The sequence below is a fragment of the Aethalodelphis obliquidens genome, unplaced genomic scaffold, assembly GCF_003676395.1.
Source record: "Aethalodelphis obliquidens isolate GAN/ISIS:26980383/991018 unplaced genomic scaffold, ASM367639v1 scaffold24, whole genome shotgun sequence".
Lineage (NCBI taxonomy): Eukaryota > Metazoa > Chordata > Mammalia > Artiodactyla > Delphinidae > Aethalodelphis > Aethalodelphis obliquidens.
Genome location: NW_020837968.1, coordinates 375,121 through 391,766, shown reverse-complemented (window position 1 = coordinate 391,766; position 16,646 = coordinate 375,121). Strand labels below are relative to the sequence as shown.

General features: G+C 53.0%; 1 protein-coding gene across 4 annotated transcripts in view; it reads left to right on the top strand.

The window, feature by feature from the left end:
• Positions 1 to 108: 108 nt before the first annotated feature.
• LHX9 (LIM homeobox 9) overlaps positions 109 to 16,646 on the top strand; it is an 18,806-nt gene continuing 2,268 nt past the window's right edge. Inside the window, exons 1-6 of one of the 4 annotated variants that reach the window (XM_027122483.1) lie at positions 109 to 201; positions 442 to 504; positions 5,632 to 5,750; positions 7,680 to 7,882; positions 9,054 to 9,409; positions 15,308 to 15,510. In XM_027122483.1, the coding sequence (XP_026978284.1) occupies positions 477 to 504; positions 5,632 to 5,750; positions 7,680 to 7,882; positions 9,054 to 9,409; positions 15,308 to 15,510 (909 nt within the window). In that variant the 5' untranslated portion in view covers positions 109 to 201; positions 442 to 476. Of the gene's footprint in view, positions 202 to 441; positions 505 to 4,544; positions 4,605 to 5,144; positions 5,751 to 7,679; positions 7,883 to 9,053; positions 9,410 to 12,204; positions 12,211 to 15,307; positions 15,511 to 16,646 lie in introns of those variants that run through there. The other 3 variants (XM_027122485.1, XM_027122481.1, XM_027122482.1) reach the window with 3 other exon arrangements.

Sequence of the window (16,646 nt, the reverse complement as noted above, 5' to 3'; positions counted from 1 at the left end):
GAGAGAGAGAGAGAGAGAGAGGGAGAGAGAGAGAGAGAGAGAGAGAACCATCCACCCACCCAGCCACCGGTTGACTTTTTTATTTGGATTAACAGAGGACCCCTTGGCGAGATCTGGGGACTGGCTCGCACCTCTGGCCGCCGCCTCCCGCCCTCCCTCGCCGAGGACCGGGTTCTTGGGCGGGAACGTCTGGACCTCAAGGTAAGATCCCGATGGGGGTTGTCTGTCCGGAGCAGTTTTCCGCCCTCGGCGTGAGCCCGACCGCCCGGCTCCCGGGAGCGCCCCGGGCACCTACCGGAGGCTGCCCGGCTTCCCTCGAGGCCTCTCGGTACCCGAGGCCGCGGCGGGAGGAGCAGATGGGACGCGCCCCCCGGGGGTGGGAGGCGCTCGGAGCCCCGGGCCGCACCTCGGAGCTGATGCGCTCGTTTCTCCGCGGTGCAGCCACCAACGCTGAGTGACCCACGCCAGCTCTCAGAATGCTGAACGGCACCACTCTAGAGGCAGGTGAGTTACACGCCAGGCTCTTTCTCTTGCCCTTTCTCTTAGGCCGGAGCATATATTGTGCGGGTGTGTGAGTGTGTGTGTGCACGCGCGTGTGCACGCCTTCACCGGGTGGGAAGAAGAGGGGTTTGTGTTTGTCTTAGAAATTAAACCGCGAACCGTAGGCTCTAAGATACATGGTCTCGTTCCGAGTCTCCTGACAGCACTCCCGAAATCCGCGTTCCCCTCCTCTTGCCTTTCTCTCAAAGGTCTGAGTTACTCAGGGCGGAGGCGCTGGGGGCGGAGGTCACGGTGCCACTAAGCCGCGAGGTGTCCGGGCGCGAGGGATGCGCTCCGGGTCCTTCGCGGAGCTGCTGGGGGCGTCTCCTCATTGGAAGGGATGGGGCGGGGACGGGGGCAGGAAGACGTCGCTTCTCACCCATTAGGGCTTAACTGGAAACTGGTTTCACCCCCTCTGTTGGCTCAACCTGACCCGCGCGTAGCCGTTTCTGCGGGCGATCTCCGCGGACGCGGGGGTGGCGAGGGGCGGGGGGAGGCTCCCTTTATTCCTGCGGCTGCTGCGGGCCCGCCGCGCGGCAAACCCCAGGTAAAAGACCTTCAGATTTCAGAAGCGCGGTCTCCGCCACCGGCCGGCCGTCCCTTGCAGAAGAACCCAGGGGCGTTGGAGGCAGAGGTTTGAAGGGAGCGCGCAGCCGGCCGGAGGCCTCGCGGGGCTAGGGGGATGCGTGGACATAGGGCGCACCCGAGGGCAGGGCCCGGCGCGCCGGCCGCGCGGAACGGGCTCCCGGCTGAGGTGCGCAGCGGCCCGCCCGCGGGGCTCCCTCTCCTCGCGCTGGAGCTCGCGCACCCCGGCGCCGCTCAGCCCGTTCCCATCCCGGCTGGGGGGAGGCCGCCCTCCTAGTAGGACTGAATCTGAGGGGCGCCCTGGCGGCGGCGCCAGTCTGGATCGGCCACCCTCGGTGTACACAGAGTTTCCCTGCGCCCACGGACGGAGAAGGGCCGGCTTGCCTCCGGGCTATGCTCTGGCCTCCCGCCCAGAGCAGACCCCGACGCATCCACGGCTGGTTGCGCGGCTCCAAGCCCCAGGACGGCGCCGACTCTCCCGGACCCTGGGATGCTCAGGACGGCGCCCAAAGACGGACACCGCTCCAAGAACTGCACCTTTCAGACCAAGGAGGCGCCTCAACTAGCTTAATTGGGTCAGGCGGAAAGGCGACCTCTGCCCTTTTAAGGGCAAACTCGGGGCACAGGATCTTGGCCTCCAAAATTCAGGTCCGAAGAGACCTTGAGTCGCTTATTCTCTCAGTCGAGGCAGGGTTTTCCCCTTGGGACCCTAAAGCCTCCGTTGCCGCTTGATCAAGCCGCGCGTTCCCTTTGCTTCCCTCTCCACCCCTCTGGGGAGGGAGTGGGAACCCGGGACCAGGCTGCCGCCCTAGCGGAGATTCCGAGGCCCTGACCCTCAATCCCGACTCCTCTGCCCCCGATCCTAGCCGCCCGCTTTCCTCAAAGCGGCCGCTGTAAGTGGCTGGGTGGCTGGTGGAGCAGAAAGGCAAGAGCGGACGAAGTGGGCTCCATCGTGACGGAGGGCAGTCCCTGGCCAAGGTTCTGCCGCCCTGCTCCAAATAGAGCTTTGAGTTTAGAGGGGAGACTCGAGATGCCCCTCCGGGCCGCGGGGGTAGGGGTCCCTGCACCTGTCCCGTTGAGAGATGCGGGGACTCAGCCCCAGGAACTGGCGGGTGCGGAGCACTTGAGGGTCATTCGGCGGGCCCCGGGCCCCAGCAGCTCTTCTGGAGACAGGAAAGAAGGCAGAGCCACCAAGACGCTCTCCTTAAAGTGCTTTGAGGGTGGTGGGCTGGGGGACACTCTTAGGCCATCTCCCCGAGGCTGCAAGACAAAAAGTTTAGGACGTCCCAGGGCACGCGCCCAATTCTTGGAGAAAATATCCTCCGCTCCCATGGGCTTCCTTTTTCAGGAACTGTGAGAGGAGACAGGGCTGGAACGACGGGGAGGGATTTCCGATCTCCCCAGAACTAAGGAGGACCTCCCGAACTCCAGCAGCCCCCCTGCCCCACCCCTAGCTCTCTGCAATCTTCCTGCACTGGCTGAGAAGGAAGAATCCTAGGAGTTCTCATCTTTATGGGAAGTAGCAAATCCCACACGGCACAGGAACTTGCAACCCGAGTTTTATAAGAAAAAGCAGGGATAGCTGGGCTCCAACCTGGAAGCTGATGGCAGGAGGTCCTCTGCCCTGCCTGTACCCGATTCACAATGAACAAATCTGTGTACAGCGGCTGAAGGAAGGACCGAAGGATTGGTGGGCTCACAGGACTTCTGTGCCTGGCTTCCCTGGAGACTTCACAAAGTTCTGGCTTTTTCTTGGAGTTGTTTGTTAAGCTCTCACTTAATGAAGTCTCCGAAGTTTCAGCCCTTGCAAGGAGGCAGTGGTGTTCTTGGGTTCTTTGTTGTTTTTGCTGAGCAGGACCGAAATCCAACAATAGCCAAACCCACTTCTGAACATCCACATGGGGGGGGGGGGGGGGGCGGGGGGGGTAGCCCAGAAAATAAACAAAGCGGGTCCCTGGATTGAGGTCCCATATTTACTTTTTCCTTGGAGCCTCCTTGGGTTAATTGACTGATGTTCTTCTCAAAGACCCCTCCTCTTCCTACCCCCCCTCCCCAGTCCCAGTCACCGCCTTGTGGGAAGGCAGTCTGCCCCTTTGTGAGAGGACCTGCTGTCTCTGAAAGAGCTGCTGCCCCCAGCCTCAGCGTTTGTGCACGTGGGTTTGAAAAGCTCATTGATTTCCATCCAAAGGGGCTAATTACATTACTTACAGTAAATAGCAGCCCTGCTGTCCAGTAGGGCTGCCAAAGTGAGGGGAGGTCTCCAGCTTAGTTCACTTGATTGGCTTCATTTCTGTGTGAAATTGTGTTTTATGAGCTGTATTCTGGCACCCGGAGGACCGTAACAGCGTCCAGTCTGCAAATAACATTATTTTTGACCCAGAGAAAAGAGTAAGGGGGAAGCAGTGGAGTCTTGGGTTTCGTGGTACAGGTGACTCCAGCAGCTTCAGAAGGTGATGCTTTGGGGCAGGAAGTCAGGATCTGCACCATTCTTCTCTTCCTTCCTTTCCTTTCGACTCCCTCTCTCATTTCCTTCCTCCCCCATGCTCTTCCTTTCTCCCTCCCTCCCTCCCTCCCTTCTTTCCTTCTTTCCTTCCCTCCTCCCTCCCTCCCTCTCTTCTTCCCTCTCTCCCTCTATCTTTCTAGATTTGGCCACCGTTCCATGTCGGGCTCCTCCCGAGGGAAGCGAGTGCGCCACCAGGGGACTCCTCCAGGTGTCCGGGACGTGCCGGGGAGAAACGGACGGTCCCGGGAAAGCTGACGGGACGCGGTGGGAAACAGGCGGCCGGAGGGAGGACGGCGCAGAGCAGAGCGCAGCCGGGGCTTCCTCTTCTCGGCTCAGAGCTGGGTCGGTTCCTGCCGCCCCCGCTCTCCGCTTCGGGCCCCTAGGGGGCTTCTGGTGGTTTGAATGAATCGACAATATCAGAGTATTGTGGACACTTTTTAATAGGGCCGAGGAGGGGCCGCCGCTCACGGGAACAGAGGGAGACAGAACAATCCTGCCTCTTGTGAGGCGCGGGGCTGCCATTCTGCTTGTCGGCTCTCACCTTCCCCTCCTCCACGGCGAGAAGCCCCCTTCACATCCTCCTAAATGTGTGGCGCGTCCAGATTTACGAGCCCCCAGTCCAGCCGGGGCAGTGGGACGCGCGCCCGGTCCCGGGGGGCGGCGCCAAGTTCGCGCGAGTCCCCGAGTTGCTGCCCACATTGACAAGTTTCATACGGGACACGGGACTCGCCATCGGTTTCCCTCCAAACCTGAACTGGGTGAGAGACTACATCCCCCTGTGGTCACGGTTCAGTTGCACATCACGTCTCCAAGCCCACGGCCTTTCCCCTACACTGATTTGTCAAAGAAGAATCTTTTTGCCAGAAGTAAACTCCAGATACATAGGCTCTTCTAGCTCCTTTTCGCTTTGGGGGTTGCTTCAGTGCCTGCTGGGGTCGGGAGCCCTTGGGCAGGTGAAGCAACTTACTTTTAGAAAGTGAATTGAGGAAGAGGGGATGGGGAGGACAGGAATGTCTGTTCAATATTTATTTATTTGGGGTTCCCATAAGCTGGGGACCAGAAAGTCCACAAGGAGGAAACCTAAAGGTGGGAGCTGACATTCTGCATATCTTGAGCTGGGGTCTGATCTTGAACTTGGACCAAACAGGCCGGCTCTCTGCCTTCTGCGCCAGGGCGGGGACAATAAGGGCTCCTTTTTCCCTTTAAAACGTGATTGCTGGGAACTCTTGGAAGGGTGTGTGTGTGTGTGCGTGTGTGTGTGTGTGTGTGTGTGTGTGTGTTGGGGGGAAGTAAATGCCCCCTCCTACTGCCTCCCCCCTACCCCCCCCCATGTTTGTCCCCACTTGCCCATCACCAGGGGGTTGAGAGGAGTATGACAGGTCTTTGTTGTCTGAATAAAAATCCGTGGCAGCTCCGGGGAGAGAACTCCTCCTACTAAATTATCAAAAATGGGCTGGCTTTAGTCTCTTAACAAATTGGACACAGCTCCGGCGGCAGGAGCAGTCCCCAACCCAACCTACAGGCACTGGGAACTTGCAAGCAGCCAGGGACCGCTGAAAATAGCACTTCTTTTTCTTTCTTTGTGTTCAAAACTATTTTCTTTCTTCACCAGATTTTGTTTTCCTCCCCCCGCTGCAGTTGTTTCCCATTAGTAACTCGATCTCTCAGAGCAGTAAGATTCTCTAGCCTTCGCCTCCTTTCCCCTCCGCCCGTGTTTGTTTGTTTTCCGCACATCTCCTTCAGGGAGCCGCTGGGGCTTTTTCTCCCCCCTTCTTCTTTTTTCCTTTCCGAGCAGACCAATTTCCACTCCGTCTGCCTCTTTCTTTCTTCTTCCCTCTCGCCCCCTCGCCCTCTGTCCCCGAGCGTCTCCGCAGCCCCCCATCGCGCCGCCTCTGCGGTCCCTGCTTCTCCTTCCCTCGGATGAGCTGAGAGCCACGGGAGTGTGTATATGGAAATAGTGGGGTGCCGAGCAGAAGACAACTCGTGTCCTTTCCGCCCCCCAGCCATGCTCTTCCACGGGATCTCCGGAGGCCACATCCAAGGCATCATGGAGGAGATGGAGCGCAGATCCAAGACCGAGGCCCGCCTGGCCAAAGGCGCCCAGCTCAACGGCCGCGACGCGGTAAGGAAGGGCCGGCCCCGGCGGGAGCCGGGCGCCCGTGCGCGCGCGGGGCAGCCGAGCCGAGCCTCCCCGGCGGCCGACCGAGGATGGCGGCTCGTGGGGGCGTCCGCTCCAGGTTGGCGGGTGGCTTATCTCTGGTCCGCCTGGCTACAGGGTAAGAAAGGGCTTTTTTCCGATTTGAATTGTCTACGCTCCTGACACCCCGAGCTCGCTCCCCTCTGCCGCAGCTGGTCCCGGGAAAGCAGGGAGAACCGGGCGCGAGAGGATGGGGACGTCCTCTCCTCCGGACCTCAGATTCCCGGGCCCCTCCCCGGCGAGGATCGGCGGCCGGAGGGCGAGCTGGTGCGGGCCACGGGCTGCCGGCGCGCGGCCGAGTGTCCGGGCCGAGCTGAAGCCTGGTGACTCTAGTCCCTGGGTCTGGTGACCGGATATTTGGCGCGGACTAGAATGCGACTGGGCTCCCTCCAGCTCTCCGGATGCTCGGAACGTGGAACCTTCAAACCCCGCGAGTTTCGGGGTCTCTGGCAGCTCATCTGGGCCCTTTGAGTGAGACAGGACTGCGCTCAGCTCTCGGGCCGGGCGGGTATGGTGTGCAGGGGACTGTAATAGAAAATCCGGAGGAGTGGGGCACCTAGCCCAAGAGCGAGAACTTTCCAACCCTTAAACGCTGTGATCGACCACCTCTGTCGATTACATACGTAGGATAAAAGTCATGCCAGCTTAATAAAGAAAACCAATGAATAATCTATGTGCTCGCCTTTCCCACTTACGAGCCGGAGGAGGGAAACTACGAAAGTCTCCGGAAATGATTTCAGCCGAACATAGCTGTGTAGATCCTCAGGCATCACACCGGGAATTGTGGCTCAAACTAAGTCGGTAGACTGCCCTGGGCGGGTCAGCGGTATTTTGGGTCCACCAAGTAGCCGCGTTGGTGGATGTTTCTACATTTGCAAAATGAATTCAATGCAGGCCCTTGTCTGAATAAAGGGCGAAACTTTACTTTTCCAGGCCCGCCAGAGTTTCGTGGGGGAAGTCCAACCCATTTCTGCTAGTCCTGAGGGAAACGTACAGCGGTTAACTTCTATTTTTCCCCCTTTTGTGGCTACCCTGTTTAAAAACAAAAAGCAGTAATCCAAACCCGAATTTCACAGCGGGGCTGCGCTTGTTAAGGCGAGGTGTCCCCATCCTTGCTGGGTCGTGGGGACGCAGGCGGGAAGCTTAATTTGGGCATTAAAAAGATTTTCAGGACAAAGATCTCCTGGGTATGTTGATGCCAGGGAAAGAGGGCCCGTGCAGAGGGGATAACGGACCCTCCCCGGGAACAGGCACGGTACACCCTTACTAGGGGAAGGACCAATAACCCTTAAGATTGGAGAACAGCAAGATCTGTCAAATACATCCCGATCAAAACAATGTCGACCAAATTATGAGCACCAGTATAAAAACCTCTCCCTTCCTTTTAATTTCAACGTTGCTTATGAGGATTTAGAGAAATAGCAATGTAATAGTATTTGTTGAAAAAACAGTATGTGCTTGTTCAGATCGCCTTTCCATTCTCCAATAACAATTTCCGTTGTTTTATTTCGTGCGCACCGGAACCCACAATTTTTAACTTTTAATTATTCGAGTTTGGAAACATCCACCAAACTATAGTCCGTGCGCTCCTAGTCCTTTCGAAACAGGCTTTAGGTGGCCGGCGCGTGTTTTTAGGTTAAGTCCGGGAAGGACGCGGACGCCGCGTTCAGGCGGACGCAGTAGAAAGCGTGCGAGTCGCAGAGGGAAAAACTGCAAATGTTCCTCCGACGTTTGCCTTTGCGCAGGGGCCCCTGACCTTGCGGCGCTCGCCGAGACCGAGGGCTGGCGCCGCGAAGGGTACCCGCGTGGGGCGGCCCCGCGCGCCCTCCTGACGCCGCGCGCGCTTCCTTGCAGGGGATGCCTCCGTTGAGCCCTGAGAAGCCCGCCCTGTGCGCCGGCTGCGGGGGCAAGATAGCCGACAGGTACTACCTGCTGGCCGTGGACAAGCAGTGGCACCTGAGGTGCCTGAAATGCTGTGAATGTAAGCTGGCCCTCGAGTCCGAGCTCACCTGCTTCGCCAAGGACGGTAGCATTTACTGCAAGGAGGACTACTACAGGTATTCCCACCCCTATCCCTTACGCCCTGGCACACCTGGAGGGGTACCTGCCCGAGCCCCGGAGTCCCCTCCCTGTCCCCAGCCTTTGGTCCCTTGGGGGTACTCTAACCAGTCCCCAGACCAGAGAAGCCCACCGCGTGCGCCTTCAAGCTGCAGCATCCACATCCCCAACAGACGTGCGGGGAGGATGCGCGCGGATGGGGGCACCCAAGGTCCAGAGCTTGATCAGCGACTATCCCGCTCAGGGGGCGCTTGGCAGCTCGGCCGAGGGGATTGGGCAAATCTCGGAAGGGTAAATGAACGTTTCTCGTCCACCGAGACGAAAGCGGTTTTTTTTTTTTTTTTTTTTCCGTTTACTACGAACTAAGCAAGGCCCGTGCCTTGGAACTCAACTGGTGGCCGGGGCAGCAGCAACTGGTGGCAGGTTTTCGCGGGGCGGGGTGGGGGGGGGGGGGAACTCACGTAAAGGACCATGAAAAGGAGTGATCGCTGTCGCCGAAACCCAGGCCTCTCAGTTCCGAGATGCCGTCCCCGCTGGTTGGAACCTGCCCGCCAGCCTCGAGAGACGCCGGAGAGTCAAGTCGCCGGCAGCTTGTTTATTGATTCTTCCCAGGTCTGCTTTTGGACTGGGGACGCGAGTGTTGTGCAGGGACTCGACTCCGCTCTCGGCTGAGGCGAGAAAAGTGGTTAAAAAAGAATTAGCTTCCCTCTGCAAAACTGTCCTTTTTCTTCCAGGGCCGTGTCTGAATGCTTTCAGGCACGCTCACGCTTCCATAAATAGTAACACCCTTCGTTTGTATGTTTTGTAATCGAGGAAACGTTTTTACTTGACATCGCAATGTAATATTCTTAACATAGTGTTGTGAGTTAGCCAGTGCAGGGTTTGTTTTTGGTTTTGTTTTTGCTTTTTAAAATTTTCACTTTACAGAGAAGAAAACGGAGGATCAGTTACCCGATTCTTCTGAATGTAATGCAAGGGTTCTTTGTCTTGTTCACCAGAGCAGGTCAATGAGCAAATAAAATTAATGTCCAAGTGGGCGTGGGTCCTCCCCTCCCGGACCCCTCCCAGGTCTCAGTCTTGGGCCACTGCTGACCATGCCCCAGGTGTCACAGTGGGAGGTGGCCCTGCCTTTGCCTCCACCAGCGCCCTGACTCGACTGTTTCCTTCCAGAAGGTTCTCTGTGCAGAGATGTGCCCGCTGCCACCTTGGCATCTCCGCCTCCGAGATGGTCATGCGCGCCCGAGACTCCGTCTACCACCTGAGCTGTTTCACCTGCTCCACCTGCAACAAGACCCTGACCACGGGCGATCATTTTGGCATGAAGGACAGCCTGGTGTACTGTCGCGCCCACTTCGAGACCCTCTTGCAAGGGGAGTATCCACCTCAGCTGAGCTACACCGAGCTGGCGGCCAAGAGCGGCGGCTTGGCCCTGCCTTACTTCAACGGCGCTGGCACCGTGCAGAAGGGGCGGCCCCGGAAGCGGAAGAGCCCCGCGCTGGGGGTGGACATCGTCAGTTACAACTCAGGTGGGCGCCCAGCCCCTCCCCAGTGCCCCTGTAGCCCTAACCTCCTCTGCTCAGAGGAGAATTCTATCCAGCTCCTTCCCGTCCAAGACCTGGCTGCAAGACGGTGCTTTCCTTAGCACGACCCTTTTCTCACTACAGCTCCCTTTCACCCAGAAAGAAGGAAGAGGTGGAGAGAGGGAAAGAGGGAGAGAAGAGGGGGAGGGAGAGGGAGAACAGGTGAGAGAGACCTTTTTGTAGTTTGGGGCAGAAAACACATTCATAAGGCTGCAATGACTTCCCCCAAACAGGACAGGCCAAATCCTTGTTGCCCATTAGTTAATGAGCCCATTAGTTTCTGGCTCCCAGTTGGAGCAAAACAGCCCCAGGGCAATTCCTGAGTGGAGGCCAAATTATAGATCCTGGAGGAGGTTTCCCTAAATACTAAAAAAGAAAAAAAGAAAAAAAAGAAGTCTTTAGAGCCCAACCCCAGACTGTCTAGAAAGGGCAGAGGCTGTGGTCATCAGCCCAGAGTTAATCAGGGAAACAGTTGGCAAGAGTGTTGAAAAACCAAATCCCTGATCTTGGTGAAAAGCAGCTGTAGGGGCGGGAGTCACTCTCCACAGCTGAGCTGGCCTGCTCCTTCCCTGGGTCAGGGGACCCATCCAGCCAGCTCTTTCCCTGTGGGATAAACCATCCAGACACCCAGACCGCCCTGAAGACTGGAAGAACCTCCAGGTCAGGCCTTCTGAGGAGGCTTAGTGGTGTCACAGGCTGCTCTTCTGTCCTCCTCCAGCTTTCTCTCTTAATTCAAAACAAAATGCAGGCAACAGGCCGGAGAGCACGCTTTCCTCCTGGCTTTGGGAGGCGCACACGTTATCATTTATCAATCTCTCTCACTCACCGGTTTCTCATTGTTGGTAGCCCGCCCTCACCTGCCATCCCCCAGGTGAGGATGGTGACAGGCCCTGAGGACCACAGTCTAACTCCAAGAGGGATGGAAGCTCTTCCGGTGAGTCCCAGCCACTGGAAAAGAGGTTCCAGAAAGCCCTAGGATAACTTTGGGGCAACCTAAGGGTTGGTTTAGCTGCTCTGACACCCTGTCCCCTGGCCTAGCCCCAGCTGGAAACCTCAGCAGGCAGGAGACTCAGGCCAGGGGAGTCCATTCTATTGGGAAGGACCTTGGGGACCTCATGGTGGCAACCCCTGTCTGTTACCATGAGCACCCAGATACCAGCCAAAGGGTGGGCGTCCAGAGCACGGATCTTGCCTGTTTTTCTCTTCCAGTTCCCACGTGCCTGGTGTGGTGTGTGAGCCACTGTGGCTCAATGGTAAAGGGACACTGTCCCGTCAGATAAGTGACTTGCCCAGGGTCATACAGCCAGTGTGTGCTAGAGGAATCTGGAGTCCTGCTCGGGCCCACAGCTTTCAGGGTCCCCGCAGGCTGAGTGGGCTCTGCCCAGCTCTCTCCTCGGCTTCCTCCTGGTTCTAGGGAGGTTTTCACAGAAAAGGCGCAGCGGGTGGTGTCCCAAGGAGCGGGGACCCAGCGTGACTGTACTGGTCCCAGGGGTTCAAGCCCGGGTCACTGGGCAGAGGCGGAGGGCCGGCTGCCGGCTGAGACCCTGACCGGCTGGGTTGGTGTCGCACAGCGGGCGCACCCCTGGGTTTTGCCAACCCCCCGCCGGAGGTCGGGCTGCGCACTGCCCTTGCTGTGCCCGAGGCTGGGGCTCTGGTTTGGGGCCACGGTGCCCAGCGCGCTTACTTGGGCTCCTTTGATGCGTGGTCCCCGGGGCAGGCTGGGCAGGGCACTAATTGTTCTCTGTTAATAGAAGATGACATCGGAATCTCCAGCCACAGACCAAGGCCCTAATGCCCTAATTAGAGTGAGAGAGATTGACAGAGAGAGAGAGAGAGAGAGAGAGAGAGAGAGAGAGAGAGAAACTAGCCAGGCTTTTGGAGACAGGGAAGCCCTCAGCCCAGAGAACGTCCAGAAGTGTGGGGAGATTTCTAGCCAAAGGTGGCAAAAGCCTGGGCTTCCGTTTGTTTATTTAACCTAATTAGATACGTTTGATTTCGCCTTGATCTTACTTTACGTGAGAAAGATCCACAGAGCTTTAGGGTCAAGAAAATTGTGCTTCTCCGAGGAGAGCTAGAGAGTACACATTTATTTCTCGGAAAGAACGAAAATCTCTTTCCACTTAGGCCTTCAGTTTGCAAATTAGTGCTGCTACAAGGTTATGGAGAAAGTTGGTGCTCTCCTTCATCAAGGAGGGAAAAGTAAGGGAGGGGCCTCCCTGACCCCAGGGAGTTTGTAGATCGCACCACTGCAGAGCCGGTGCCTCTTAATTAACATCCGCCTCCTCCCTTCTGGACTTTTCCCAGATAGGAGCAAATAGCATAGAGTTAAGATCAGGTGAAAATGATCTAGAGAAATTGGGTTAAAGATGCCTGACCAGAAATCAATCTGCCATTAAAAAAAAGTTTATGAATCCAATGTCAGTTTGTTATTATAAGACTAGCCAAAGAAACACTTCAGTGCATTAAAAACACGTTAAAGGGCAGACAGTAAAATGGACCCGCGGTTTTAGCTCATTATTTTAGCTTTCTTTGGAGCCATCTCTGCTTAAGTGTAAATCTCAGAAAAGACTAATGTTGATACTAAACACATCTAATTTATACACTGATATATTTTCAAACACATGTACACAGAATATGTTTATGATTCAGACTTCCAGAGATGGGAAGCTTGGCAAAGATCAGCGAGTGCTCGACATAAGGCAAACGCCTTTTCATGAGACTCTTCCTGATGTAGTTTGTAGCTCTTTGTACAGATATCAGGCAGATATTTTAGAAAGAGACCTGGAAAGTTTATCTGGGGTGCTGGATTGAAATGCAGCCCTCCAGGGTGAGAAGAGGATTTAGTCTGGGGCAGGTAGCTCTTGTTTGGGTAATTTAACATTAATTGAGAGACTAAATTTTTGCCACTTCGCCGAGTCTCCCTCCTTAGGGTCTTTATTGGCTTCCAAACTTCAAAAGCTGCTTGCAGTCGTTAAATTTGCCTGGCACTGACCCCTAGTGGTCTCCCAGGGATCAGTTTTCAGAAGGTTACACACCTGCAGAATAGAAACTCACTTCAGGATAGGGGACCATTCCATAATTGACCGGAGAACAAAATATTTAGATCTTCTAATTAACTTTATAGTGCCAGATGTGTACTTTCAGGTGTATGTTTAAGACAGTCTTAAGAGATTTATCATATCTTCTCATAATTCGGGGGGAAGAAAACCCCTGTAGCTTTAAAAGTAGACCCTGGGGAAACGCAATCACTTGCAAGTTTATGTGAGGCATTCATAGTAAACACACGTAATTTAGGCCAATGCACTGCGTTACTCTGTAGATGACATAGATTTCTCTATTAGTTCACATAATATAACTGATCACACAGTTTATCTGTTTATATTAATAACAGTTTAATAAAGAGCTAACAATCTTTTTGCACAGTGAATTGTATTCTATGTGAAAACAAGTCCCATAATTGTGTTTAATACACTATAATTCTCTGCTGAGTTCTTAATCAGCAATAATGGATATAGAATGCATATTCAGAGAAGCAATTTTATCAAACCTGTCTATAATGTTTTTCATAAACTTCATTTTAAAGACTAATGAGTATATAGTTAGGATAGGAATCAAACCCATTTCTAAGAAATAATAACTTGGGTGGGGGTGGATGGTTAAGGGCATTACTTACGTACCAAGTTAAGTCTTCTACCTCAAGTGTAATATTCCATTTAATGTGCTATTCAGGAAGGGTTACACATCACTCACCTATGAGAGAATTGAAATCTTACTTGAAGAAGCCTCCAATGACCAAGGTGTGCCTCTTTGACTGTTTTGGTGTGGCTTCATTTATAATCTGGTTGTGAAATATAGCTCAGTTTACTGGAGACAAGTATAGTTTTATAGTCGGTCATGAGATGCTGTTTCATCCATTTGAGGATACAAAAGTGCAATTCTGTAGAATATTTGAACTTGACATCTCTCCCCGGGGATGCAATAGGATAAAATGTAAAGCATATTCTCTCTCTTATTTCTGGGTACAAGTTACCTTTTCTGGTGGAGTTTAAGGAGCCTCTGTTCAACATTTGGCCGTATATATCTAACTTGCATTCCATTTCAAGTTGATTTGACTTTGCATTTATAGTCACTCGTGATTTTACGGACGAACAAAGATTCAAAATCTTGATCGAATGCTCGTTGAGCTCCTGGCCCTGTGCATGACTTAGAGGACCCGATGGTGAACATGATAGAGCCTTTCTCTCCATGAACTCAATTGCTCTTTTGCCAAGTGTGCCCTCTTTATGGATTTCATGGAAATATGAACAAAGGAGACATTAGTCCATGCCTAGTCTTGTTACATTAGGGAGAATTTCTTAAGTGGATTTTGTGATGCAGCTGACTCTTGTTGATGACTATAAAACTACTGGGTTTCTGTATATATACTGTATATATACTGATATACAATTGTACTGATATACAATTTAAAAGTAATTGTAACCAGAGAATAGCAGGCAAATACTATTTTCTCAAGCAGAATGAAAGAGGTAATAGTAAGAGATGTCTCACTTCTTTCAAGATTCAGGTTTCTCCCCCCCATCTCCCCCAGGGAAATGACCAGGTTGACTTTAGTTATTCTATTATAATGCACTAACATGCACGATGATCAGTGTGAATATATATGAGATAAACATCTGAAGTAAGGTTTAAAGGGAAAAAAAAAAAACCCCTGCCATGCCCTTTAAGTTGCGAAGTTGTCTGAATCAGTAAATATTTAGCAAAATGTTTTCATTTTGTAATCATATTTCTTATGCAGAGCCAGTAGGTTATTGGAAATGACCTCTTAAATGCACATCTTTACATCCTGGGGATAAGGACTTTGAGGCTTGTTTCAAAGGCTGGGTTGTTTTGCCCTCAGTGTTGAGGGAGCTGTGCAAGGGGGGTTGTGATGCCGCCCTCCTTCTGCCCTGCCAGCCAGGGACACAGCTCAACCCGCCTCCGTACCACGTGCCAGAGCAGACGGGGCCACGATCCTAGAGGGACGTCAGAGCCTCTGAACTGGGAGCTGTGGGGTGTGCTGCAGGCATGAACCGAGGGAAGAAAAGTCTGCGCTCCTTCTCTTTCAGAAATATTTACTAAAATAACTCCAAGGGAAAACTATTTTCATCCTGGTTAGCCCTACGCTAAGCAGTTATAGCTAAAAGCCCTCAAAAATAATTTTCCTACGGTTACATAAGAATCCTGCAAATTTGTATTTTCTAACTTCTCTCCCTTGTCCAGCCACTTTTTAACTTTTTCTGGAAACGTTCTAGGATTAACAGAAAAGGCTAAAAATTGGAACACAGATTCTTCCTTCGTTGGGGGGCTCTCCCAGACCTTCAGATGTGAGAGAGCTGAAATTACTCGCTCGCGTTATCTTTCATGCCTTCAGAGAATACACCTCATCTCACAAATACAGACAAAACGTGGAGTCTCTAAAAACTGTGTGTGGAGCAGTGGTGTGCTGATACACATAAATATAGTAGAAAAGGGTTTTTTTCTTTTCCCTCTTGGAGAATATTTCTCTCCCTCCCACACTTACAGCTTATTCATCTTTTCAAGGTTTTCTAGCAACCATTAAGCCGGAGAGGGGATTTATCTAATCTTTTTCTTCTACCTAAACTTCGGGTGTGTCCACGTGAACAGACTAGTTTGGAGGTCGTGGGCAATTAACCTCTTTCTTTTGTCTGGCTCCCACTCATAATTGGGTCGACAGCTTTTTCCACCGTTGTTGTCGTGTCGTGACATTATCATGCCACCTGCCATCTTCTCAGCTAACGCAGGACTTTCCACTGAGCCCCTGTTTGTCCACTGTGACTGCAACAGGTTGTAACGAGAATGAGGCCGACCATCTGGACCGAGATCAGCAGCCTTACCCGCCCTCGCAGAAGACCAAGCGCATGCGCACCTCCTTCAAGCATCACCAGCTCCGGACCATGAAATCCTACTTTGCCATCAACCACAACCCGGACGCCAAGGACCTCAAGCAGCTTGCTCAGAAAACAGGCCTGACCAAAAGAGTTTTGCAGGTAAGAAACCTCCATCGTTGGCTGTGTATACATCTTCCCCTTGCAGTAAAAATAGTTCTCTTCCCTGTTTGGAGCGATACGGCTATTTCCTGTACTGCTTCTCATTAGTCTACCTTAGTTAGCTCCCTAGAGGGTACTGAGAGGTACCCTGTCAGGTAACTCCCTCAGTTACTCTAGGTAACTCCCTAGAGAGTGTACTGAGATTTTGCAGGGGCTTTCCGGAGACTGCCCAAAGAGAGACGCAGGGTCTTCTAAGATGCAGCCACATTCTCCCTGCAGATGGACAGACGGGTGCACCAAAGCCAGTTCAGCTTGCCTAGCTGCTCTGCAAACGCGGGTGACGTTATCCGCGCAAGCTGTGGCTTTGGAGACAACGTTCACATTAGGGTCAGTGCACAGACTTGGCGGGGGGACCTGCTGGCGCTGTCTTACTTCAGCACACTCTTGGCAGCCTCACTACCTGTTGTGAGCTTCCAAATTCAAGACGACCCTTTTTGTCAACTCCTGAAAAGCCACAAGTATGGTTAGTGTCTCGGCAACCACTTGGAGAAAGTATTTTCCCATTTTAACCAACCATATTTCACAACTAAATACCGGGAGTGAGATCTGCTGTCCAACTGCTTTCCTAAACTCATCATGGTAAGAATATGTAACTAGAGACATGATAGTGGGTTGCTGTGGGTCACCTGTGATGCTCTTACACTTTTCAGTGACAAATAGCAGGCATTTAAAATTCCACCCGCCAGTTTCCGGTTGCTTGGAGTCTGTGGCCCTCGGGGTTTTTCCTATGCAAGTAATACTTGCCATGTGTCAGACTCAAGAATAGGCTGAAAGCTGTTTCAATGATGTTCATTTCATGCGAGTGATTCTTACTTTGTGAACCATTCCCTGACCTCGCCTGCCCTCATTCTCAAAAAGACGGTAGTTGAGGAATCAGGGTGTGTTTCCTCCTCTTCACCTCTGTGCCTTCATTTCCCCACGGTATCTCCACTTAAGCATCCGTAGCCCCCAAGCGGCATTGTTAATGCTGGAGCGGGGGCACACGTGCTGCTCAGAGGGTGTCCGTAGTCGTACTGGAATTACTCTGTTTTAAAAGAAAGCAAAAAAAAAAAAAAAAAAAAAAAAAAAAAAAAAAA